At 41.4% G+C, this 27,616-nt stretch overlaps 1 protein-coding gene across 7 annotated transcripts in view; it reads right to left on the bottom strand.

The window, feature by feature from the left end:
• add1 (adducin 1 (alpha)) overlaps positions 1-27,397 on the bottom strand; it is a 30,568-nt gene extending 3,171 nt beyond the window's left edge. The window contains exons 1-17 of one of the 7 annotated variants that reach the window (XM_084383738.1): positions 27,269-27,362; positions 16,773-16,981; positions 15,708-15,870; positions 15,283-15,434; positions 14,016-14,096; positions 13,667-13,816; positions 13,433-13,576; positions 13,221-13,319; positions 12,709-12,882; positions 12,275-12,532; positions 8,985-9,080; positions 8,810-8,899; positions 8,425-8,442; positions 7,132-7,218; positions 4,878-5,034; positions 3,870-4,262; positions 2,906-2,995 (exon numbers count right to left, since the gene is read on the bottom strand). In XM_084383738.1, coding sequence (XP_084239864.1) covers positions 2,906-2,995; positions 3,870-4,262; positions 4,878-5,034; positions 7,132-7,218; positions 8,425-8,442; positions 8,810-8,899; positions 8,985-9,080; positions 12,275-12,532; positions 12,709-12,882; positions 13,221-13,319; positions 13,433-13,576; positions 13,667-13,816; positions 14,016-14,096; positions 15,283-15,434; positions 15,708-15,870; positions 16,773-16,967 — 2,347 coding nt within the window. In that variant the 5' untranslated portion in view covers positions 16,968-16,981; positions 27,269-27,362. Of the gene's footprint in view, positions 1-1,989; positions 2,028-2,905; positions 2,996-3,869; positions 4,263-4,877; positions 5,035-7,131; positions 7,219-8,424; positions 8,443-8,809; positions 8,900-8,984; positions 9,081-12,181; positions 12,533-12,708; positions 12,883-13,220; positions 13,320-13,432; positions 13,577-13,666; positions 13,817-14,015; positions 14,097-15,282; positions 15,435-15,707; positions 15,871-16,772; positions 16,982-27,268 lie in introns of all 7 variants that reach the window. The other 6 variants (XM_084383735.1, XM_084383734.1, XM_084383736.1 and 3 more) reach the window with 6 other exon arrangements.
• Positions 27,398-27,616: the final 219 nt, after the last annotated feature.

Below are 27,616 nucleotides of genomic sequence, written 5' to 3'. Positions count from 1 at the left end.
TTGTTCTATAAATAAACCACTTTCAATATATTTCTCACACTTTGTCTCTTTTTTTTTTTTTTACCAGCATGTTTATCTGCTCTAGCTAGGTAAGCTACAAATGTTAGCATACGTGGCTAATTTACAAACTAGTAACACTAGCAATCAGTTCCATGGCTAAGAGTTAGCATATCATGAGCTAATTAAAGCTGCAGTATTTTGTGGCTCTGCTCTTTATTGGATCGGGGGCACCGCCTAAAAAACGTAATAGCTAGGTTTGTCGAACACATATATTCTCCAAGTCGATCGATCTCAAAGTCTGTCCTTAAAGTGACACATCATTTTTTAAATTATGAACCATAAAGCATTAATCTAGTCTTTGTGTTTGTGTGTTGCAGTAAACATCTGAAGAGAGCTTATGTCAGAATCAAAGTGCTGATGTTATATTTTCCTTATTGCACTATTTTGTCATTTCAAGGCTAACACCTGGAGCATTTTACCCTTAGCACAATTTATATTGAGAGGACCTGTTTGCAGATTTTCAATCATTTTAACTGGAGTCAACTTGAGATATCAAAAAGTCAGACAGAGATGAAATTTTAAACCAATTCACAAGGCCAGCAATAAAAGCTAGCTAGCTCAGTAGAACTGCTGAAATCTGCGAGCAGCAGTTACCATTTCAGCTGCAAACATAGTGGTCGCTAAGCTGATAACCAGACGCTGCTTTTGACCGATTCTGCCTGAAATCATACACCAAATATTTAGAAAATCCCCACCACTATGACAGCATTTTTTTTTTCTTTTTTGCATCAGTAAATAAAAAAGCTTTAAGTACAGTGAAACTGCAGAAGCTGGCTGCTTCAGTTCATTCAGTAAGGCTTTTCTTTTAACTATCTGACCATGTCATCCTTAAAAAATACTCTCAGCAAGAACAGCAAAGACAAGTGCTGGTGCTGGATCCAGAAGGTGGATCAGTCCCAAACAGCATCCAAACAACTAGCCTTCAAGCTCTGGTAGAAGCTCACACAGTGCAGTCAGATGCAAAACCACAGCTTTGTTCATTTTTAATATTGCCCACATGCTACAGAGACTTGCAGGAAAAAAACCCTTTGCCAAGGCCCGAGAAAACCAGTCTTACATCTTTAATATCCGTCAGAACAGAGATGAGGCCGAACACACAGACAGATAAAAATGGGAGACCAACACCACCACACAGCCAAGCGCTGGACCTCAACCATCTTTCAAGCTAAACCAACAGTGAGTCTCAGCAAAGCCCAACAGCAGCAAGTTTGGTTCAAAAGCCACACTCAAATAAAGAACTGGTGTACCTGGTAAAGAACTCGTCTGTAAGACAAACAACATTCAACACATTTTCAAAACATTACCTGAATTTTTTCATGAAACAAAGACAGTGTCATAAACATTGATAGAATGTGCACATGTGCAAGAGAGGTTTGGTTATTTTGATAGTGGATCATTGGCAGGAAGAAAAGAGAGATTATCTAACATAAAGGTTTGGTGGGCTGTGAGGGTTACTTCAGGAACATCCTCCACTTTTGTTCAGACCAGTTCACTGTCAGCTGGGTAAATGGGACTTTAATGAATATTACAGATCGAAGGATCACACCAGAAATACATTACAGTAACATTATTGAATTCAAACCATTTTCTGATGCCCCAGAAACATAACTTTAAAATGTGTGCGAACAAGTTATTTAACTATTCATTTAATCTTTTTTAAAAACAGAGACAGTGAATCATGGCAAATGACAAGAGAGGGAGGAGCTCTCTGAAATAACCCCCATCTACTCCAAGAAAGAGATTCAGAGGAGCTCAGAGAACCGAGTTAAAGCCGGCAGAACAGTCTCAAACCCCAGATAACGGGTTAGTTCAAACCAAGAACAGCTCTACTAGTGAAGCCATGCAAAGAAAAAGGGTATATGAACAAACACAAGGCATGGAGGGTGGAGGGTAATTAGGAGGGTGGCGAGGAGGTGGAACAGTACGTACTTACTATGGCAACAGGTACTCTTTTGTATTTCCATCTCCTGATTGTAATCGCAGCCACAAAGAAGAAAAAGCACAAGTAGAAACAAATGTCTATGCAGATCAAACCACAGGCACCGTGTTAAATTAAAAAGAAATTAAAAAGTGAAATAGATAAAAACAAAAAAAACACCAGAGGAAAAATTTAAAAAGAATGGTGGGAACCATTCTTAGTAACCCCAAAAAGATGAGAATGAAAGTGAAGGGGTAAAGGAGATACTGTACACAGAGACATATGTTATATAACAACATTTCATTGTTATTAGATTACACCTGCGATCAAAGCTACTTATCCCTTCCTCCCTTACACTGACTATAACTGTTAAGTGACTACAATAAGATATAATTGGAATAATGCCAAATTAAAGTAACTAAGATTACAACTTCCTGGTATTTTTAGGGTCAGGTCTGGTATCATCATGGATGATACTGTTCATATAGGTGTAATCCAATAGTAATAAAGACCAAGAGGGAGAAAAATAAAAATAAAAGAACAAAAATAGGCTGAGATGTCTGCACTGGGGTCCATAAGTCAATGCTAAAAATATTTTTTTATTCAAATATAGACTATTTCCTGATATTACATCTGGTGACTGTGTATTGAAGCCTATTCCCCATCTATCATAGTATAAACCTGATTAGATGATGAAAACCTCTTGGCCTCTTATTACAGAAAACACAGCACAGCACCCTTAGTAGTAGTAGTATTAAAGACCACGACATGAACAGACCCCAAGACAGACAGGCAGGTGGACGGGCAGGAGCCGCTGCATTCCCTCTGTAGACCCTAGAAAAGCCTCAAAAACCCAGCCAGAGGACTGGAGAAACCCATGCTGAGCCAGGCGAGCCGGGTATGTCAAGTACTTCAGGCACAACCTACCTTCGTCTACTATGACCGGGGTGCTGGGTGGCGTGGAGGTGGGTTTCTGGCCTTTGGGCTCCTCCTCAGGCTCTACAAGCTCTGCTGTGTCTGAATGAAAATCAGCAGAAATTAAATGATTAGAAAGGGTTTAAAATAAGGAATATACATCAAGAAATCACTGATAAAAATATTAATTTTGGGCTAGAAGTTTGATTGACTTTTTTTTTAAGAATCTGAAGAGATCAACACCAACAACATCGCCAAACAAACAAGGAGGAAAACACAAAGAACCAAACTGGGGAAGAAGCCTAAATCAGGAGAACACTGCAAAAGCTTTCAAACAAATCCCACAAAAATCAACCTTAGAATATCCCAAACGCACCTAAACTATCATTAGTTTTATTGGAAACCAGTCAGAGGCACAATAGGGAGAGTGGACACCAACAAAGATATATCCAGGACAGGTTAGAAGGAAAAGAAGGAGGACACCATTATTCATGTCCACACATGGGATGTTCTGATTGGATGACTGAGCTCAGACACAGCTCCCTCAAACGTTAGCACAGCACTCCACTGCAAAAAGCACTTTTAGACTTGAGGAGCGAGAACCCTCAAAGCGAGAGGGTGCTTTTACAAATGAGCTCGCTCTCACTCCTCACATCCTCTCTGCTCAGCTCCTCGTCCAATCAAACTGCAGAGAGATAATCTGATCTGCCACAACTCTGATGCCTTGGCACAAGACATCAGAGAGAAGGGATGAGGGGGGAAAAATAATCAAGCAAAAGGCTCTGAAGATTGTGGGTAGGGAGGTAAAACAATGGCAGCGGACTCCGAGCCCCCAGAGAAAGGAGAGGACACAGCAGGCAGGGGTTCCCCACAATTCCCAGTGCAGCGGTATGGAGTGAGATGGGCCAAGGCTGAGCAGGGGGGGAGGGAAGCGGAAGGCTGGATTTTAGGCAGGACTCCGCTTCATCTGGTGTACCTGGAGCCTGATCTGCCTTTGCCACCTCCGTCACTAACGGCTCCTTGCTGAGGGCTCGCAGCACGGCGCAGTGGAACTCCTTGTGAGGGGAATCTGGAGCTGAAAGAATCTCCTGCACGGTAGAAAAAACGTCATCTACAATCGCCTCTGCAGCTTCTTCGAGGCTCTGAGGAGGTTCAGGCCCGCCACTCGAGGGGCCGATGGAAGGAGGGTCCTGCTCGGACGCTGGCGTGGCGGGTGTGGCAGCTGGAGCTGGGGCTCTCTCTAAGCTGGGTGAGTCAGCTGTAGACTGTAGAGGTGTGGAGACTGAGGCCTGACACCTCAGTGGCGTTTCAGGCTCGGGACAGGGTACGCCGGAGGCCGATCCCTCCCTACCATCATCTCGTTCCTGCACTGTGGATTCATGTGTGTGTGAGTGTGTGTGTAGAGAGTCCATTAGGTTTTAGCAAAACCCTGCAGGAAGGTCTTATTTTTCAAATTTTATAAAAGGTGTATGTTTAAAACAGCTGCAAATTACTTAACTAAAACACCATGCTTATTTTGATGTTATACTATATGAGCTCAAGTGATCGCTGCTCAATATTAACCTGTATCTATGCCAACTGTAGACTTATCTAAGTACCATTAACAAGTGTAATTTTCTGTCTTGCAGGAGGTCAAGGGAGAGTGATTACAGAAGGAGCGAGCTGTGACTCACACAACATAGTTCCCTGTCGTATATGCAAAGCAACTTTACCCTGAGAAGGACTGAAACACTTAAGAGATTAAACCCTCATTTGCAATGATTTAAATGCTGCCTACGCTCATCATTATGTAGACGTATCATTATCAAATCTGAGTGGAAAATAATCACAACCAATGGCCAAGAGAAAATAAGCTTTATCTGCCAATTTGATAAAGTAGGATTGTGGTAAAAAAAAGACAAAAACGAAGTAAAGTGAAGAAGTAAACAGTGTGTAAAGTATGTTCTTCTTTTCACATCATGATGAGGTTAACGTCATCTTTTACCTTCAGGCCCTTTCTGTTTCTGCTCCACCTCCTTGCGGTATTCCTCCAGCTCCTGGTCGGTGAGTTTGGTGAAGGGGTTGGGACCCTGCTTGCTGACGATGACCTTGGGCTGGTACTCCTTCTCGATGATGGCCTTGGACGCGGTCACTAGCTCCCCCTTCAGGACACACAGAAGGAAGGCAGAAAGAGATGAGACGTCTCAGTAAAAAGTTACTAAAAAGGTTAAGCATTGAAGGATTTAATATGTTGAAAAATAGTAGCAGTGTCATAAAATATTGTACTGTTTTAAAACTTGAAGGCTCTCAGCTCAAAGGCATTCTACACACGACTATTATGCAGCATGAGCAGAAGTTCAGCCATAGATGAATTATAATATATCTTTAGGAGCATCAGTTGTAGCTAACAGGCCATTTTAAAATCCAGGAAGCACTCGTTTCAAGAGCTAAAAGCAAAATTTGTCCTTTTATTAATTCCATACAATATTGCTACATTCAGCCAAGCACTGACAGATGTGAGAAAGCCAACAGTATATCACCAGGCGCACAGGATGTAGTCAAGCTGAAGCAAAAAAAAAGCTGACTAACATAAACAGCAATAGTTCTTTCATTAGTTCAACTTCACTTTTGACTACAGCACCATCACTGGAACTAACAACCTGCCCCTTTTACTGCCCACTTCAACTTGCAACAAGAAGTTTTGAAACAATGGTGAAAATCTCTCCTACAGACAAACTCATGATATCAATCTTTCACCTCAAGGATCAATTAAAAACATTCATTTAACTGTGTCCTTGTGTTAAGCATTGGGGGTACAGAAAACATAGGTGATGTTTAATGTCATGTCACAAGGAGACCCGGCATGCCCCAGCTGAGTTTGGGCTGTTTTGGGGATTCATCGCTACGAAAGCCTGCAGCTGCAGGAAACAGTTCCAGTGTTTCTGTTGCAAGCAAAATACTATTCTGCTATCGATCATCTGATCCACTTCATCAATACATATGGGTCATTCCATACCAACTCACCATGGGCCTCCCAGTCCACGTCATGGATTTTATTGACAACTTTCATGTTGAAACTTCAATTAAATTCATGAGATCTTGTAAAAATCTATAGCTGTGCTCTGAATACGATTAAGTTATGATTTTTTTAAGTTTGGCCCTCTGAGCTAAATTTCAGCATTTCTGTGATTCTGTGCATGTGTATTATAAGCCTCACTTATCGCTTATTTTTCACTGGATTGGGTTGAAATTTGTCCTGAACATTCAAGAGACCCTACGGAAACTTGGCGACATGTATTCATTTTAATAGTCAGTTGCTGAGTGTTAACAGTAATCAAATTAATATCAGGAAGTCATTCTTTACCCGAACAAAGAAACTTTCATTTTTGGGTTAAATTGATGGTAGATTTTCTCCAACAAGGATTATTTTAATTTCCTTGAAACATATGTGAAAGTGTTGATATCCATTACATAGATCTAAAAAAATAGTTTTGCACTAACTGTAATATTACATTCAGTGGTTTAACTTCATTGGTAGATATTTGAACTGTGTTGACTTCAAGGTTTTCTATCAGTGCGATACCTATTGAGCCTGTTTTTACATCTGGTTTGCAAGTTTGCATGGAATGACCCATGTGTGATTGTTGTTGCTGCACAACATTTCTGTTACACTTCCCGTGAAGCCTGATGCCATGATTAACATGACCTGTGTGTCTAAACCGTAGTTGGTAGACCTCTGGTTTTAGGCTATTTTACTTTACTTCAGCCCGGCTCATAGCTGGTAACTAGCTTTTGACAGTCAACAGGGACTTTATTTTCTCTTCTGTGGCAGTGAACACAACACATAGCCTGGCACTAACTATTATGCTGCAACCTCAGCTTATCTTGACACTTTACAGCTGACTACACGAACTGATCTATCCCTAATGGCATGAAGTTTTCTGTGGCTGCGACACTATCCTGGTCGCACACTGGGAGAGACTCACTTCCTACAACAAACCTAGCAGACTACTTCACACACACAGATTACTTCATCAATGGCTGTAATACCAGGCTTAGACATTACCACTGTATCACCACAACAGCTTAAAGTGGGGGGGAAAAAGTCTGAACATGCCCCCAAACAAATTTAACAAGAAAAAAAAATTGCCTCATTCTAGCATTATTTACTTATCAGGCCCAGACGTAATGCCTATCTGCAGGCTCAGAGGATGATGTGAAGTAAAGGTGAATATATTTGTGACTGGAGCTGTAAGTACCTTTCTAATTGATTTAGCAGGACTATAGGAACCCTCGGACACATCGAGGCCATCAATAGTGTCTGTACAGTCAGACAGAGGGGCGTCCTGCAATAGTAAACCCAGTGAGGGGGGGAAGGGCACAACCCAGCTCTTAAAACACCAGCACATTCAAATCAGCATGAATGTGTTCAATCACTCAGGAGCAAATCACCTCTCACATACACACAAAGGTGGAAAAAAATACTACGATATCTCACACAGGTACAAGTGCTATTATCTATGTAATCCTCAAGTGGACATGAGGCTACTTGTGTTGAAAACTTCTCAAATAGCTGCTCTGGGTAACAGATATTTATGGTCACCTGACCATAACTATTTCAATAAGAATATATATTTCAAATTTAAAAAAATCAGGTCAGTCCAATGTCTGGAGAGTAACATTTTAAGATATTGCCTTTCAGAAAGGAGGCTTGAAGTGGGGAAGTCCTTCTGGTTATGAAAGAAGAACACAACTACAGGTTTCATCCATAGTCCTGCCTTAGTAGTTGTATTCTTTTCTCTGTTAAAAAGCTGTGCGAGATCTTGGTAAAAGCAGGGTTAAATGTGATTTTGTGTCTCAGATTAGTTACTTTCCACCTCTGCATACACACAAACACACACACACACAAACACACACACATACACCATACAGACATACACGAACATTGGAAACGCATGCAAAGAGAGATGGTCCCAGAAGGAGATGTGTTGCTGTGAAAAGCTTAGCAGTGATGCAACATACAGCCAGGATCATGCTTTGTAGAGACAAACTATCCACACAGGGGGGTGCTATACAGTATGAGCTGAGTCTTGACAATATAAAAGCACATCAGGGACTCCTCTGGGATTATTACAACATGCTGGGTCAAGTTATAGGTACTCCTAAACTTGGTTAACTCAGCTCTGTTTTGCTCCTCATCATGTTTGGGTTAAATGTCCAGGAAGTGGAAAGACTGAGCCAAGCGAAAGGAGGGAAAACCATGCAAACTGCAGCGGCAGTTTTGCTTTTTTGGATTTGAGCGCATGCACAAGATGTCAAGTATATGAGACTGTATTGGGGATTTTGTTAAACATTGCAAGAGTCCAAAATGACCAGCCTGCAAGTGCTGAGACATTTTAAAATCCTCAACTCTGAATGACCAATAAGAGAAGGCCAAATAAATATAAACCACAAAGAAATGAATAAAAAAGAACAATGTATGAATATGGACACAACCGGAGCTGGCAGGTTTGGAGAGCAGAGTGAGGTTACCTCTCCCAAACACTACTCACCTGCCAGATTGACAATCTCTGTAGTTAAAGAATAATGTGACAGTTACAAAGTCACTCCACTGCTCTGGGACACAACATGGAGGACATGTTTAGCTCGCTGTTATTATTAGTGGTGAAGGTACTACTTCAGAAACTGATGTCAGATCAGATTATAATCAATGGTTTTGTCCAGGACAACTTGGGGAACAATATTAACACTTTGCAGCATTTTGGTTTGACTCCAGACCTGGACAGAATATATTATGATTGTTTTTACGTTTTTGGTTGTATTTAAACTGAATTAAAAACCAAACTCTCAAGTGTTTCATCAGCATGAGACATATTCATCTCCAGGTCAGGATAGCTGAGGCAGCGAGGTTTTTATGTGCCAAGTTCACAGACTGACCTGGTTAAAGGAGCGTTCCACGGTACTGGCACACAGAACCTGAGACTGGGGCCCTGCTGTCTTTATGTCCTGAAGGTTCTGCTCCCGGATCTACAAACAACAACATTTCAAGTCATTAAAGAATAATAAACCGCAGATAGTCTTTGTAGGCAGTAAAAGGATAAAAACGTGATACCTTATTCCTCATTTCCAGGACGTCTTTTGGGTTGGTGTTCATCGGGATGAACTGATTGGCTACGGCAGCCTGGCGGAGTCCCTCTTCCTTTGTCCACTGTAAACACCACATGAAGTGTTAAAAAAACAACTAAAGCCAGATATGGTGAATGACATGATAACCCAAGCACAAAAATAGAAATTAGACAAATGCAGGCTTCACAATACAAGAGTCATGCTGAACTGAAAAGGACAAAGTTGGATGGCTGTAAAAAGGTTTGAATGTAGAAAGTGAACCAATGATGATGAGGCACAACTAGGAAAATATGTGCAAGATTCATTGATATTTTATATAAATTTGGTTGAGGGCTGTCCTACATCATTACCTATCTGATGCTTACTTATCAACCCATGATATTAGATTTCCCCATTATATGTGGGATGCTATCACCTAACTCAGTCTAGTGTGTTTAGTTTGGAGGAATTCCCCTTTAAGAAATGGTTTAAAACTAGCACATCATACTGTGCTTCATTACATTTGATTATTTTCTTCTTCTTTTTTTAAGAACATACATACTGCTTCACATGAGACAACACTTAAAATCAACAAAACACAGAATGGGCGCTCTAAGTAAGCTTAAATACCTCCTACCCGGTGTTTACAGTTTCACTCTCCTCCTCCCCGTTTTCTTATCTCCTTCTGCTGCGGTTGGCAAACCAGTTTAGAGGTGCATTACCGCCACCGAATGTCACTATATCAATGTAATATCATTATCATAATATGAGATAACACATCATCTTAGATTTTGGATATTGTTATATCATGTAAAGGCAGAAGTGATGTCTTTTCCTGGTTTTTAAGGCTGCATTACAGTAAAGTGGTGTTTTAACACTGCATTATGCCCCGAATACATCGCAGAGACTATAAGGCAGAGCTCTCACTCAAGACATGTATTGCTAAAGCTCTACTGAGGGACACATTTCTACCCTTGCAAGGTATATACTGTTATATCGCCCAACGTAGGCTAAAAACCTAGAAGCTCCCACACAAACCTGGACAAGGCTGGTGGAAGTTAAACAGAAACAGATGTTTAAAATGTGTGCTTCTTAATGCCATCTGGCATTTTTAGGATATTTTTTGTGCAAAGGAGCTGCAAAATGTTTCATGAGCATATTGGATACGAGGAGTTCATGATTTTTTAAGCTGCTTAGAAGTAAAGCTTGTCTGACTGTTTTGGGAGCACACAGAGAGGAAACACTGTGTTTTATAATCCTTCACGCGGTTTACATCGTTTTTGGCTCAATACTTCTGAGGAGATCGGTGTTGGTGATGCTCAGTCGGAAACTGATGAAAAGACATCATCCATGACGACAACTAAATGCTAACAGTGTATCTGCACTACTGAAATCCATTTGTCATCATCATTGATGTACTATAAGAATACAAAGAGACAGAAGGAGCACACTGGAGATCAACTGAAAACATCACAGGATGAGAAAAAAGGTGACGGGGTAAAGGAGGGAGGGAGAAGTGAGGGGTGGGGTGGTGGCAGGAGGTGAGGGGGTGTGAGGGATGGCTGGGTTGGTGACTGAGATGATGAGTCTGGCTTACGAAGCGAGAGTGGCAGTGAGGGGTGAGCTGGCATCACCAAAGTCATTTCCCAGGCTGATACACGACAACAAGGACGACAGAGATAAGAGAGAAACACACCCGAAGACACTCGCCCACGTTGGGACAAAAAGAGTCACAACGCAACAAACTAAGACAAGAGTGTATCTTTCCTGCAGGGGATGAAACCTTTTATTGTCTTGTTAGCTGCCATTTTCCTCTTTAAAAAAGTACCCCATTTACTTTTCACTGTGTTTTTGTAAACCTGGTAATGCTCAGCATGATTGAAGGAAAAAATACCCACTTCTTGCACCAAACTGAATGAGCAGCGGGTGAATATACAAATCAAATCTTCAGCTTTTCATGCAAAATATTCTGTTTGACCGTTTTAAACTAGGCATGTAATCCGCAGTGGAAAGCGTAAGCTCATGACTTCATTCCTGCGTTTACTTTAAGCTTGGCTGGTTAGCTGCCAAACCAGGAGGGCTAGCTCGATGAGGAAGGGTTTTTTCTGGATGGAAGTAGCTGGGTTGGGTTGGTTGAGTATGAGATGAACATGTAAACACGATATACTCACTGAGAAAGAGTCTCACAACACAACATTTCCTACTTTCCCAACAGGAGATAATTGATTTAAAAGTCAGATCAAATTCCATTCCTCTTTTTTTCTGTTTTTTGTTTCCAAACAAATTCACTCATGCAGGCTCTGAGCTTTCAGAATAAACTGAAACGAAACTAGAGAGAATAAAATAATAGAGGAAACAGAAACATAGAAGTTGTGCTTTTAGAAAAGTAAGAATTAGAAAAGCAGGCTGCATAACTCTTTTGCCAAGGAAATTTGCTTTGCTGTATAAAAATAGTTATTTTTATAATATACCTGGCATTATTCTGGACTCGGAGACATGCCACCTCCCTCATTTATGCAGGCAATCTCATAAATAGGCTTTGTGAGCAGGCCTTAAAGCAAACTCACCCTTAGATTTTCATTGCTATACCCTCAAACCTTACTGTACTTTCTTTATCCTTATTACTAATCATGTTTGAGCAACTAAGCTAATTTCAAGATGCAAAAAAAAACAAAAAAAAACTAAGAGCCTGTACTACGGGGCGGTGGTCACCGTGTCTCGCCACATTCTCCTGCCCACTCGAGGACTCATGCCACACCCCTGCTGCTCGCTCCTCTGGGAAAAACATCAACAATGCATTTCACTACTACTCATGCAGTGGGGCATGCTGGGGGCAGTTGGCCTGGCATCGTGAAGCGTTAGGAGACCAGAAGGGAAAAAACAGCAGAAGAGGGTCAAGGGATAATCACAGCTGTGCTACAAGGTAATTAATAGAGCAGAGGTAACTGCATTTGAAAGGTGGGTTAATAGGACATCTGAAATTACAGTGTTAGTGCACCAAAAAAAGCCTAAAAGTAGTGAGAAGCAAGATTATACATACTCAGGTTTTTAGGCTTGAAGTTACATAAAAAAGATGATCTGGACCTTTGTGCTATACTTTTACTCCTAACTGTCCCCAGAGCCTCAGGATGCCGACCACCTACCCGTTTCCACCAACAAGGTAGCTGTAAAATCTATACTATGAACAATAAGGTAGGCACAGACCAAGCAGTTGGTTATACAGCTTGGCACGCAGACACCAGACGAGAGAGACTGCAGCAAGGGTTTGACGTGATCGTGTGTTATGTTCGTCCACACCTTAGGCTTCGACTTGGGGCTGCTGCCGTCGGGCCCGTCCTCATAGGGCTCGTCGGGCCGGCCACCGGCATTGACCCAGCGGGTCTTGTCGCGCTGGCCGCGCTGGAAGCTGTGTTTCAGCGGGGAGCGAGCACCTGAGTCACTGTCCTCGCCGTATGAATAACCACCGTGGGCGGAGGAAGAGATCTCCGCATCACTGTACTTTTTAGCTTTGTCTCGCAATGACGGGCAGCGGTAAGGGTAGCCCGTCCTGTAGCCCTGGGACACAGGAAGACAAGCAACAACAGGGATTAGCAAATTGTTGTTTAAAGCCAGACTATATGTATGATATGACCGTGTTTGAAAGCTTGAAATTATTTGTGTTTTCTGATCCATTGTGTACACTCCCACTCCCCAGCAAAACTTCAACTTCACCGTCTTTCTTTTGAACTCACCAAGTTGTCGAGCATTCTCATGAGAGCCTCAAACTCCTGCTCCCCGACTTGCCACTTGGGGTGTGTAGAGGACCCGTCGCCGGCTGGCTCCGGGACCCGTGGGCGTGCCTTGTATTTCCCCGGGTCCAGCATCACCAGATTATCTGGCCCTCCAGCGCTGGCCAGTGTTCGCACCTGAAAGAAATCAGGGTGTGGCGTGGGGGGAACATGGAGACAGACAGACAAACAAACAAACCAGAGACAGGATCCAGAATAGAGAAGGAAAATAAAATGTGGACATGAGGACAGACACAAAAACAGACATCAACATGAAGGAGGATATAAAAATGTGGAGAGACAAGGGACAAAGACAATTGTTATGAAAAATGCAGACAAACACATGGTGCCAATATAACAAGCCAAATGAAAATACATGGTTCTTTATATCAGCACAACGATAGCAAACTGATCATCCTTAAGATTATCTGACATGACATTAATGTCTTCTGTACAGAGCTCAGTGTGTGTCCTACCTGGATCTCACAGGCAGTGACCAGATTGTGGATGTAATAGAAAGCTTCCTCCACTGTTTCGCCAACAGTCACCAAGCCATGATTTCTCAGGATGAGCACCTGCGACAGAGGAAATAAATAAAAACTTAACCACATAAAAAAGCACATTTCTCTCCTGTGCTTTCGACGTGAATTTAAGTTAAGCAGGATTTATAATGAAACTCAGCTGTTACCTTGCTGTTAGGCCCGAGGTTCCTCTGTATGAGAGTGCTTTCTTCCTCATCCACCAGAATGCCGTGGTAGTCATGATAGGCCACCTCACCCAGAGACAGCGCCTCAGGTGAGATGGGCAACAGGCCGCATTTCATGGCTGACACCTGCAACCATACAAACAACATATGACATAAGAATATAATGTCTCATTGTCTGTGTTTAGTACAATTACTATGCATACAGCGTCCCCTTACCGCAGCACCTGCAGCTGTGTGTACATGTACGATACACTTGACGTCGGGCCGTGCAGCATAGATGGCAGCGTGGAGGGTGAAGCCGGCCTGGTTGACCCCGAGATTAGTGCTGCCCCGGTCCACTATCTCCCCTTGAAGGTTTATCTTCACCTGAAGAGCAGGGCATATAACAAGAAGTAAGTTAAATGACTTTAGCTATGAAACTCATTCAGACAACAAGCTATTCATATTTGTCAAGAACTGTCTTGTTTCAACGTATTTTAATGGATGAGAAGTGAGCTAATTGTTTGAGTCAGTGAAAACAAAAGAGAAGACATGCAGCTCTATTAGAGATCAAGAAGATTCTCACCAGACTGGAGGCAGTGACTTCACTGTACAGGAGCCCAAAAGGGACAATTAGGAAGCGTTCATCGTCTGAGTTCACCCTGACCTAGAAGACAAGAGAACAGTCACATTAGATTATAGTGTATAATCTATATATAGTATATAGTGTATAGTATATATATAGTGCAATTGGCTCCAACTATAATTGAAGTAATTGATAACGAAAAGGCCGTTGGCCGACACAGTAGCATTTCTTTTAAGTACATAAAGAATTACCCAGGAATTTATGAACTAAAAAACTAAAAACAGTGAAGGCATCAGTGAACAAAATTATTCATTTTACATACAACAAAACATATCTTCTTAAACTATTCTGTAACCTTCAAAATCAGATATCTACCCACATAACACCTTATTTTTATTAAAGACACATTGTTATGTTTATTGTACTGACACTTTCAAAATAATTAGCATATTTTACTAGTTTTAACATCAGCAATCAAAGATTTAATTTTTTCACACTGTCTGATTTTTAGACTATTCAACTAGTCTTAAGTTTTAATGTCCCTTTAAACACCAGGGAAATTTGAACATCCCGAATTTGGCACTGTGATCTTCAATTAAGACAAAATGTAGACAACTACGCCCTCTGCAAAAACCTTTCTTGCTTTGAGTGATGTAAACAGGAGGAATAATATTGCCATGGAGTCACTTGAAGGCTACAACTTGAGCCCTGTTTTTAAGCGTATATTTGCTTATATTTTGGCAAACTAGCACTATTAAAAAAGTGTGCCGTATTATCCATTACCAGTTCTTGTTTGCAGTGTAGCCACAGATTTAAAGACAACTATCACTGCATTAGTTTGATAATGAAGAAGGTGATAATTCTCAGTCAAGTTCTGGAGTTATACAGAGTGCCTGTCTTCTCTGATTTGTAACCAGATTCATGGTTGGTTATTCTGAGGACTCCTTAGAAAGTGTAAGTCACACTAAATCTGAAATTATGTGCATCATGTGTGACACAGATTGTGGCCATCAGGCACAGCTCTTCAATGAGCTGTGTGTCACAGCAACTGCTGCTGTTGACGATGTTGGTGAGCGGACCAAATCAGCCGGTCAGACTACAATTATTAACTTCCTGTTGTTTTGAAACCTGCAAGCTCCTGTCTCTCCAGCTCCGCTATTAATGGTTATACTAAAAGCCTCACTGTGAATCATATCCTCACTGAACTGCTGGATGACAAATTCAGTCAACACGGCCGCTGTATTATCAAGAACGAAGCCAATCTTACTGTGAGGTGGTTGTAGATGAGCTCCGACCAGCCAAACAAGTCAGCAAGTCGATAAAAGGCAGCCAGCTTGCAGCGAAGCAGCTTCTCGCCTTTGTCATAGGAAATGGAGTCTGAGCCACGCAGATCATTCACTGGAGTCACCATACCCAAACCTGAGAGAGAGAGACAGGGTCAGACAAGGTTTACTTATATGAAAGAAGTTGACAAATAATAGTGAGCAGAACGAGACACTAAGTGGGCAGAAATGGAAACATCCAGTGCTCTGTATGGAATAAAATAAGACCCATCCACTCCAACAAGACTCTTTGTCCAGAAATTAACTTTGACATACGGTGCATTACTCACTGTGAGCACAGACATCGTAGAGTTGAGGTCAAAAAGTCACACACAGACACACACACACACTCATTCTGCTCTCTGCTTACTCATGTTGAGCGCCGCCATGCCTCCTTGTGGTGCCGCGGGATACATGGAGGGCATGCTGGTGGTCATGAAGTCTGCGATCTGCTGCAGAGCCAACAGGCTCGTGGGCGTCTTGCCCTTCTTCAGCTGATCCTGGATCATTGTTTCCAGCTCATCGCAGAATGCCTGCCGGTCATCAACGCAGACAGAAACACAGAAAAATGTAAGGGCCAAGGAAGAAAAACATATAAAGACAGAATGACCCAAAAACAAAGCAGAATAGGGCACAAACAGGTAAAAGACTTTAAAAGAAGATTGACAGGTAAGGGCGATTTTAGGACAAACTTCATATTGAGGAATTTAAATATACTGACACCATGTTTACACGCTCTGAATGAACATACCATAGTTTTTTGCATATTTTCCCCTATTTACAACAAACTCACAATTCTTTGACAGCATGCTGCAGTGTTTACTGACCCTTCAGTCAGTCACTGCTTAAAATTTCTTACAATATGCATAAAATTAACTTGAAGAAACTTGCTTTTATTAATGTCAGTAACCATCGCATGGGTTATTCAAGCCATATTGGCTTAATTGTTGGTGACATTCTCAACAAACGTGCATGTAAACACAACAGGCAATATCGAGGTCAGCCAAAAAAGTTCAGGTCATGTACATTTATCGATAAGTCAATAATGTAATTATCACGACAGGCTTGGACACAGTTACCAGCTTGATGTCTCTCAGCAATGATCTGAACTCAAAAACATCATATAAGCACCACCTCCTTTTCAGGAACCGAATACATCAGTGCTTTTCATACATACAATAGGCCTTTAAACAGTACTGCTCTCTGGTATTCAGCTGCTCACAGACACACTGTTGATCAGGAATAAACTGGATCCATCATGTGATGTTGGCAAGGCTGCTGCCTTTATACTATAAGAGCCTATTCACGATTTAATATGCTGGTTATGGCAGCGTGCATTTATCAACTGTGACCTCAGTATTCTGTGAGTTAACATACAGCAAATGTATGAAACTGAATGTGAATATGAATGATTTAATGCGTCTGTTCCACTGACCGGGCTCTGTAGTATCATGGAGACCCTCTTCCTCTGCTCCATCATGTTAAAGTCCTGCCGCAGGTCGGGTGCCATGTTTCTCTCTCTCTGGTACTCTGGACTGCTCTCGTCCACCCGGTCGAAGTACCGCTCCTTGTGGGGGGCTGTGGTGGGAGGTGGGGCCGTCACCACCCCGGCACCTGAATCGCCGTTCATCCTGGGCTGGCCTCCTGTAGAAATTGATGACAAACATTGTTTGCTCAGACACCCGTTTCTAAATTTGTCCCCAGATCTGCGTGTTATATCGAAGTTTAAGTCTATGGCACAGAATTTGTCACAATCACACTTTTCAACCATTGGTGCAAGGTATTATAGATGACAGGGTCAGAAAAAGCCTTTTGATCAACCTTTCTCACAAGTTAACTTAAAATATTTTACCTGAACAGTCCCACAATGTAACGGTTGATAATAATCAAAACTAAATGGCTGTGTGGTTGGATAATAATGGCTGGATGGACACAGATGTCTAAATATTTCTTGAATTAATTTTAAATAAGTAACAATGATCAAGTCTGAGACAATAAGATGCTGACAGAGAAACACAGAGGTGTTTGAAATAAGGAAATGAGCTGTGCAAGTCATTAGACCAGATAGCCAATCACAGACCACACTGCCTTCTGCTTCCAAATCATGTGACCACTCTTCCCAGCCCAAATGGGCTTTCATTGATTTCCACAATGTGTTTCCTGGAATCACAACAGCACTCAGCTGTCAAGGCTGGGCAAAGGAAAGTAAAACAAAAACTGGAAATGGAGCCAAAGGTTTCTGACATTCAGCCTGAAAAACATAAGAGCTAAAAGTCTTAATCAGCACGCAGGAATTTCTAATGTATGTTATGGTCATTGTAATATCAGGGATCAATAGTCAACATTTAGCTCAAACATTATCATGTGTCTCCTTCAACTGACAACAGGGAGGATTTAGAGACATGAAGAGAAGAGAGTGACAGATTTCCTATTGATCCATGTCAATCTGCTGGCTGGGTGTATGTGAGGATAAATGGGCTCTGCCTGTCTGTCACAGTACAGACAGCTCAAGCCCTGACTCTGAAGGACACAGACACACTTTTGAGCATAGGGAAATGTGTGTGTGCAAGCATGTACGGGTAATAGAGGGGGTGATCTGGCAGAAAGTGATGCAGCCCATTAGTCCACATCAATACAAATGTTCAGCCAAAACTACCATGACAACTGCAGACCAAACCCAAAGCATCCAGTATCACACTGAGCGCTGACAGAGCCTCTTTCTGTTTCTGTCCGCTTTGATCGCTGTTCTGAGATTTTCCACGAAAATCAAACCCAACATTTTCACAAAATCTCAGGTCACCTGCTCCAATCAAGGCCTTTTTGTGTGTTTTAATGCGATCCGTCAACAATGTTTTGTCCATTAAATTGAATGAAGGGAAAATAAATTATCAAAACATGGCAAGGCAGAAAGGACTGAGACGTTGAGAAAAAAATAACAGTTTAAAGTTTTCAGGCTGAATGGGCAAACAGCAACAGATGGACAAGTAGTAGGTGCTCGGTTCAGTTTACATTTGCTAAGCAATAGATAAACTGTACATTGACATACACAAAAATCCCTTTCACGGCCGAGACATCCGGGATGAGAGGACGCCAAATATTTCAAGCCCTATTTTATATAATATATTTGCAGCATCCTGTCTGGATTTTGTATAGCGTTTTAAAGGGTTATCCTGGACTAAATTTATTGAGATAAATATTATAATAAAAAACTCTTTCTTAAATTCCTACGCCTTCCACGTGTGAAGAAACTCCAAACTCGGTCCACAGATGAGGTAGCGGTAGCTGGGGTTGAGACCCATGGCTTTTTACCAACATCTGCCCCTGACGTCCTAAAACCAATTCCTCTCACATTTGTCTCTTTTGTATCTCCTCTATGCTGTTTTATCTTAAATCATAAATACGGCCTTAAATTGCAGTTACAAAATAAAGAATATGAGAAAGAAAACAAGCGGCTTACTGTCTCTGCAAACGTTCAACAAGGAAAACTCTGTTGTTCTGTCTGACTGGTGTGATTAGGACATCAGTTATTGACAGAAGAATAAGGACATCAGCAATTAGCCCTGCTGCCAAATACTCTCATTAGGGAGAAAGAGTGTGTCTCTGGCCTGTTATTAATGCAAATGAATCTCAATGCACTGCGAAAAAACAGCTCAGACTGGTTTGCGGCTAGAAAATGAGCAACAGTGGGATACGCATAAAAACCTGCCTTATAAACACTTCAAAATAACTTGCAAACAAATACATAGGTTTATTCTGATAGAGACAGACAGGGCTGGCATGTCTAACGCTTTAAAGAAAGGTACATGACAACGCTGAAGTCTCTGCATCCCCTTCCAAGACCGGCCTGTGTCAGCCTGGTTAACAGGAAGACGGTCTTAATGCTTCTAGACTGCTGGTCTGACCTCATTCCCTCTGGTCTGCTGCGTTTGCTGCCTGTTGTTCATGTTGATGTTGACTGCGAGTGGCAACGAGGCACATCTAACATGTCTGCTGCTGACAAACAGGACGCCTGAAAAAGTGACCAGAGCCTAAAGGATAAAACATTCATGATATTCTTCAGGGTGACCTTTTTAGTTCGGAGAGGAGAATATACTTGTTTGGAAATCCACCGGAGAGGCGAAAACTGATGTCACATTTGTTTGTGTTGTCTGTACCAAACAAACAAGATTTATAGGCATGTAGTAGACTATGGTGTTTATTGTTTTCAGCAGATAACGATAAACGACTTTAAATTTTAATATTTTAAAATGAAGTTCATGACCTGTGGTTTATGCACACCAGAGGATAAAAGGCTAAGATGTAGTGAGCAAAGAGGATTTAATATTCCATAACTCTGATTAAAATAATAAGATTGCAAACTGACAGTTGCATACTGCCACCTACTCGTCGGAGTATGCAGATACTGCACTTGTTAAGTAAATGGAAGCAATTATAAATACTGTAACACAGTTCACCTGTGCTGATTAATGGCACTAGTCATGAAATACGAGAGAAAAAATGCCCCTCACAATATTGACAAAAAAAATAGCTCCCCACAAACCAGAAATAAGAACTTGATATTAATGCTAACTCGCTCACAATGACCCTCATCTCTATGCATTAAAGCACTGCAGGGATTGTGTAACAGGATCCTTTGTGTGTCTCAAGGCTGCTGTCAGTTCAGACAGAGTCCAACACTGCAGTGCACGCCACCAAAAAAATCTGCTAACATCTGCAAATACAGCTCGAATGGACCATAAGTATTTGTTAAAGCTGCAGGAAGGAGAAAAATAAAAGAGGAGCAGCAGGAGGGAGGAGGACTGTATCGGAAGATTTGCAGACAGTGGTGGTGCAGCATTTTCTGCTCTCTGTCAGTATAATCACCTCAGTATCAGAGTAAACAAAACAAGGAGGTTAAAAGGGAAAACATTATGCTGTATTGTGCATTAACAAATGTTAGTAATGGAGTTAAATTAGGCCACCTACATTTCAAGGAGCATTTGCTTGAGTAAACTCATTTCCTGCTGCACTTTGGCTTGCCACAAATGTTAACTGAATCACTCCAGCTGTGCAACATCCAGCACTAACATCTCAAGAGCATGTTTTTAAAACTACGCTAAAACAAATGTCCACATCTCAAAGTTGTTGTTTTTTTCGTGGATAATGTAGCAACAACATTGGCCATAGATGCAGGAACTGTCTCCATCTGTGCTGAATGTTGTCACCTCACAACCACAGGCGCCCCCGCCTCACCAGAACCCCTTACATCTCATCTCTCCTCGGATATGTAGGTGCAGGGGGCTCGGCTAGCCTCCACTCCTGTTGAGAGTGCAATCGCTATGGAAACCAAATACATTACCATGGAAACACGGGACAGCCTTTAAAGATTACTGTTATGCAAGAACAGCTGTAGGCCAACATCACGCTGCAAGCCAGTCTGTGTCACAAGGCGCACACATTCAAACTAATGTGTTACTCGTGTTACATTTGACTGAAAGGCTTGACAAGTTCAGAGGTTTGTGTGCACTTCTAGAAATTAAAATAAACCGAATTAAAAACAGCACATTTGTTTTAGATTGACAACCAGAAAATCAACTCTTCAACTTGAACCTTCTTTAGTAGAGACACAATCAGACTGAACATTAAAGATATGTAGTAATGGTAGAAATCGAACATCTTGTGATGACCTGGGTCCCTGAGGGCAGGTTCACCCTGGTTTCCATAACCGCACCCATTCAATGATGTGTATCGGAAAGCACCCTGCCCTTATTGAGTGGAACCAGGGGTGTGTCTAAAGCTGCAACTCATGCACCACCCTGCAGATGTTGGAGAATTTATAGCAGCCCCTGACTGACAGTATCTGGTCCTACGTCTATAGACTGTAGCCTGACCACCTCTCAGAGTTCAGCAGGTCTGGAAGAAAGAGACACAACACTGACACTTAGGCATACAGCAAAACCAGTCAGACAAACCTGCTTTGGGCCATCCCAGACTAAAGGCAAGTGTCGGACTCTCCCTTATATTCTGTTATTTGCCGAGGGCGACCAAAACATAGCATTTAACATCTTATGCACACCAAAAGCTGCTACTTCTGCCTCCATTTTATTGTGGATGTGGAAAACCTCTTGACTGTATGCATCCAAGGGGTTTCTTGTCTCTAAGCAACAGGAACATGTTGTGATGATGAATCAAGCATCACATTCATACAGTTGAGTATATGCCACCTACTATTGAGGGAGAAGTGAAAGACGATGTGATTTGTCAGTGCAATAATCAAGGCTTTCTGACTTGCTGGCACAGAAGTTAGCAAAGGAAACAGCAGCCTAAGTATGGAAACATTGGACCCTACTATACATGCTGATTGTTGTTAATTTGGTGGTCACAGACAGCTGGTTAAATCTCTTTATTTAGTCCAAAGGTTGCATTTACAAGAAACCACTAGCTTCAAATAAATCGCTTTCACTGAGCTGACTGTGTGCATCTTTTTTATCCTTTTCATTTGTAAAACCATCTCTGCACTAACATCATGAACAAGACTTCTGGTGGGGTCTTAAAGCCATTTCACCCATCTATTAGTGCTAAATGATAATTTGTATTTTCATTGTCATTGCGATATGAACAAAGATGATCAAATTTGACCTGGATCAGATGGAGCCCTGGATACATAGTCCAAGCATTCACATTATTTGGCCAATCAAATGAAACCCCAGCTAGCCATCAGCTACCCTCAGATTAAATGGTGTAAATTTGGCGGTGACTACGAGGTGAGCTAGCACAATGCCTGAGGAAGGACAGAAGAGCTACACTTAAGGCACTTAATATTTGTTTCTTTACCGCAGGCCAGATTGTCATTCTGATATTGAAAAGAGTTACATCACAGGTTTTACTCATACCATGCAGGCCCACTGTCTATGAAATATTCAGATTCATACTAGAAAGTAGGGATATGCATTGTAATATCAATGTACATTTTATAATGAAGTACATTTTCTTAAATATCCGAAATAAAAAGGTAGTGATGCAATAATCATACAAATCCAAAGCAATCCTAATTAAATTTCCATATCCACTGGCCAGATAAGATCAGCAATAACAATCTGCGGACAAGGAGACAACAAGTACTAGAGGATTACTACGAAAAACCAGTGTCAACACCAGACAAGCTTTGACATGGGAAATGGAAAAAGAGGCAAGCCAAAGAACACCTGGCAACAGCAACAACAGGCAGATCAAGAGACGCATCTGGTATCAGATAAAAGGAAAGCTAATGACCAAGAACTCTGGATGTCCCTTTTCTACAACCTATACTCCAGAAGGGTCGTTAGGCACAAATTAGTATTTTGCAGTATATATCATCAAACTGCTCAGACGGCAAACAGCCCCTCTTGGTTACGTGTTTGGACAACGTACATCTGCACACTTGATGGGGAAATGAACAGGATGCCGTTGCGTTAAACATGCGATCGAATTTCCTTTAGATGACTGACGCAAACTGATGTTTTGAACTTGACACCACTGAATGCAGATGTTTCCACTCTCCAAAGAGGCTGCTGTGACCCAACAGTGGGAAGAGAAAAACAGAGATGCTATATGAAGAGGAGCACCCGGCTGCCCACTCTCCCACGGTGGCGTTCATTATACATATTTCGATTTTTACCGTAGCGCTCCTTTGAGAGGCGGAAGCTTGCACTAAAGACTTCTTTTCAGCGTGACTAAGCTCTCTGAGAAAGGAAAGCACTCTGAAAAAGGATCCATTAAGTTTGTTCCAAAAATATGCCAATCAAACAATCGCCAGTGAAAAGATCATTATGGTGTTTAAAAAAATGGCCTCAAACTCTCTTTATGTAACGGCTGTGTGTGTATTTGTGTGTGCGTCTGTGTACAGTTGGCGTTTCAAGCAGTTTTCAGACATTTGAGAGAAGCACTCAGGCGTGGCTCTTTATATCTCTGAGCTGGATGCCAGTCATTACTGTCATTACTGGGGACGAAGACTCCACTAGCAACTGCTCTTTAGTGTGTGTGTGTGTGTGTGTGTGTGTGTGTGTGTGTGTGTGTGTGTGTGTGTGTGTGTTACACACACCTAACTACTATGACTGGTAGGAATGCATTAGGTGACATTTTAGCACTGCCCAGTGTATGGTCTTGTACAGCAGACAGTAATTGACACACAGAAGTCGTGCTGTTCTTCACAACATGAGCTAACAGCGCAGTAACTTAAATACAGCGTTGAAGAAAATGAGGAGGCAACAGCAAATGCGTATTTACTGACCTCACTGCTCACACTACAACAATTAAGGAAAAAAGGCGAGACATAGATATCTTAATATGACACCTATCGTCTTATATTTTGGATATTATTATCTGGGATTAACAAATGTGTTTTTTTATGGCCTATACTGATTATTAGTGATCAAGGAGATCGATAGATATTTAGAACTGACGTACATTTAGAATAACCAGAGATGGGATGTAGATAGCTACAATTTACTCAAGTAAAGTACTTTAAAATTGCATTTAATTGACTATTTCCATTTTCTGCCACTTTATATTTCCTCTTCATGACATTTATTTGACAACTTAAGTTACTAGTTACTTTGCAGATTCAGATTATTCTGTGTTACTGGTGACCTGTAAACAATGAGATGAGAGTGTTGTGGGCAGGACATTGAATGAGACCACAGAGTGGTCACTACAGCGAGAGGGAGGATCCTGCATCAGTGCCAAAGTATAACATTTTTTAATGTATTTATTTCACAGCAATCGGACCTATAAGCACCAATACTGATTATCAGAAAAATGCTGAATCTCAGACCCAATAATCAGCCAGGCCGATAATCTTTCCAACCCTAATAATGTTATTGGAAGTGTTGTCTTTACCTTGTCTTAAGTGCTGCCGTTACCCAATTGGTCATTACATTAAATAAGGTCGATATCAAGGTGTTTGGTCAAAAATAATGTGATGTTTGACTTTTAGATGGATAGATAGATAAATATCATGTGGCACAATGTGGAATAAAAATGTCTGGATGTTGTTTTACGACCATATTGCCGAGCCCTAATCAAAGTGAGGATTATTAAAAGGTAAGTGATTCATTGTTTGAATTACTAAATATCAGAAAATATATATAAAATATATCTCAAATGAGAGACAAGAAAAATAGCTATGCAGACACAGCCTACAACATGCATTTTTGAAATGTTCTGTATGTAAACTTCACCATCAGTGAGACAAGCAGCATTGGAAAGGTATTATCTGTTGCCGACTACCAAGGCCAGTCCAGACGCTGTGTTGTGCTAGCATATAAGTACAGTGGCTGGGGGTTTATCTGGCTGTTGCACGTCATATGGGACCGAGTGGTGGAAGATTGCTCTCTGTAACAAAACACCCCTCCCTGGACAGTTTCCCTATAGCCTCACACTCAGACCTTTATCATGTGTGCATCTGTGCAGCATTCTGCTGGATAAATATTTGACCCAAACACAGCTACGTAGATTGACAAGATCTTTTAGTGACCTCTGTGGTGTGAATGAAAGTTCAAGAATGGTGGTTTTCACATCTCTAGCTTAAACAAAGCCCTGCTAAGTGACCACATATGGGGAGGAAGGAAGGAAAGAGTGAAATAGAGAGAACAGACTAGAAATGAAGAACACATTTTCAGCTGCACTGCAGTCAAGGGTGTGGGCGTGGGGAGTGGGAGTAAAACAAACACTCTGTATCTAGAGTGAGTGTGTATGTCAGTGTGCAGTAGTGTAGTGTGTGTGTGTGTGAGTGTGGAGGGTGGCAACATGGAGCCAGACTGACAGAGCTAAGCTTCCTCCCTCCATTGGGAATTTCACTCATTCTAACAGAATTACCAAATCCAGGGAGTTACCGTCCCTTAACACACACACTCGCAGACAATTTATCTTGGCAGTTTGGCTCTGCTAATCCTCATACTGTACGAGGGGGAAGGGACTTCACAGTGGACTTCAGAAAGAAGCCAGACACAGCAACGACTTAGTGGTCTCGTTTTGGGCCTAAAAACAAACTATCAGATTATTATCACCTCTACATCCTCCTACTGACACTCTTATTAGAGTTGGACATTTAGGGCTAACAATTGTTTTTATTGTTTATTAATCTGTTAATTACCTCCGCCAAGGAGGTTATGTTTTCACCCGGGTCAATTTGATGGTTGGTTGGATCCGGAGTATTTAGGTGGCTGGTATCTATGAGTGAAAACAATTTGATGCGGATAAAGGGGACTGTTGGGCCTTGGCGGAGGTATGCACTCTACTGAGCGCCATTCTATTTATGTCCTAAATGACTCTACTAACCTTTCGGCCTCTAAAATGTGAGAAAATAGTTTGTTATATTTCAGATACTTGTAGTCTGACCAAAAGCCCAGAACTTGAAGGCAATCAATTAACAATCATATAAAATAGAGAAAGGCAGCAAATTCTCACATCTGGGAAGTTTGAAGCCACATATATGTGGAAAATTACTTGCTGAATGATGATGAATTGTTAATATAATAATAATAATAATAATAATAATAATAGTATCATCGTGATAAGGTCAGCAACTAAACGGTTAATTTCATTGCCGATTAGTCAGTCAATTATTTTCTTGCTTCAGTGATCAGCTGTTTGGTCTATAAAATAGCAGAAAATGGTGGAAAAAGTTGATCAGTGTTTCCAAAAGCCCCAGAGAACATCCTCAAATGTCTTGTTTTTTTCTCAAGCCAAAGATATTCTGTTTACTGTCATAGAAGGACTAAAGAAAGCAGAAAATATTTACATTGAGGAAGCTGGAATCTGAATCTTTAGTATTTTTCTTTAAAAAATTACTCAAACCAAATAATCGATTATCAAAATAGTTGGTGATTTATTTAATAGTTGATCGATTAATCATTGCAGCTCTAATCATGATGCATCTGTTTTGCATTTTTTGTATTTTTCCAATTCTAATATAGTGTGTTGTATACTGAGTTGGTTCAAGTTTTACATCCATCTTTTGTTGTAGTTCTTGGTTTCTATTATATGTTTTGTTCGTTGCATTTCACTTATAAGAAGAGCTGTGATGAGTAGTCCACTATTTTGACAACTAATTAATCGTTTCAGTCATCTTGCAAGCAAAAATGTCAAACATTTGCAGGTTCTAGCTTCTGAAATGTGAGGATCTGAGGCTTTTCTTTGTCATTTATTAAAGTAAATAAAGACTTTTTGGATTTTGGACTATTGGTTGTACAAATGAAGCAACTGGAAGACGTCCCTTTAGATTTGGGGAAATTCTTAAGTTTGTGTAAAAAAAAAAAAAAATGTCCCATTGGGATTAATGAGGACATTTTTCTGGTGCAGTGTGGCACAAGGTCTCCCCCTACACTGAGAAAGGACAGGATGAGAAGTGATGTGCTTTTGATTGAAAGACATGAATTAGCACAGGACATTGTGCCATCTGATCAACAGGAAACTGCTCCATCAGTGGATGTAGCTCAATATCCTCTGCTTCACAACACGCCCAGACTACAAAACAATCCTACACAACAAGAAACATCGACCTGAGCAGCACCAGAGTCCATATTAAAAGAGCAACAGCAAACCTGTGCGCATGTGAAATGCAGAATAATACAAGCACGGGCCTGCTCGGACTGTATGCTAACCACACTGGGGTTAAAAACCCACCCGGGGAAAGTGTGTGTGGCCCTGGGCTGTTATTGTTCAATACAGGAAGCCGTGTGCAGAGCAGACGAATTAACTAAATCACAATAAACTGTAGAAATACACGTTTCACAGTGTAAAACGTGCACCGCCACCTCTCTGCAGACTACACCGACCAACACATTAGCCAAAACAGTGAGAGCTCGCCACACTGAAACAACGAGACTACAAACATTAACAAAAAACACACATGGGTCACCGGACAAACACTCCCGCTGAAAAGCAAAACACGTCGATTATTTCCGAGCTTACCCTCTCTTTGATGAAGTGATGAGATATAAACAGTGCTCGGTGAAAGCGGGACGGCGGGTTTCACTATTTTTATCCCCGACCCTGGTGATTTCAGAGTGGGTTTATCTCTCTGCGCTTGTCGTCCCTCCGTCGCTCCGCCCCTCCGCCATCATCTCACTTGGGTGCGGCAAAGTTGTTAATCCGTGGCTCGCTATTGGCTGGTGAGAGGCACGTGACAGCAGCGGGGGAATCTGATTGGAGGACACGCTCTTTGCCCGCCCCGCAGGAAGGGGGCGTTCAGGTCGAGATGTTCAGTTATTACTTTAATGCTAAAGCCATGGAGCTGATAGGAGTACAGCCTAGTACTGC

Source organism: Pagrus pagrus (assembly GCF_965226575.1).
Source record: "Pagrus pagrus genome assembly, chromosome: 19".
NCBI classification, from domain to species: domain Eukaryota; kingdom Metazoa; phylum Chordata; class Actinopteri; order Spariformes; family Sparidae; genus Pagrus; species Pagrus pagrus.
The sequence above is the reverse complement of the archived record's forward strand: the minus strand, read 5'-3'. Positions and strand labels throughout refer to the sequence as shown.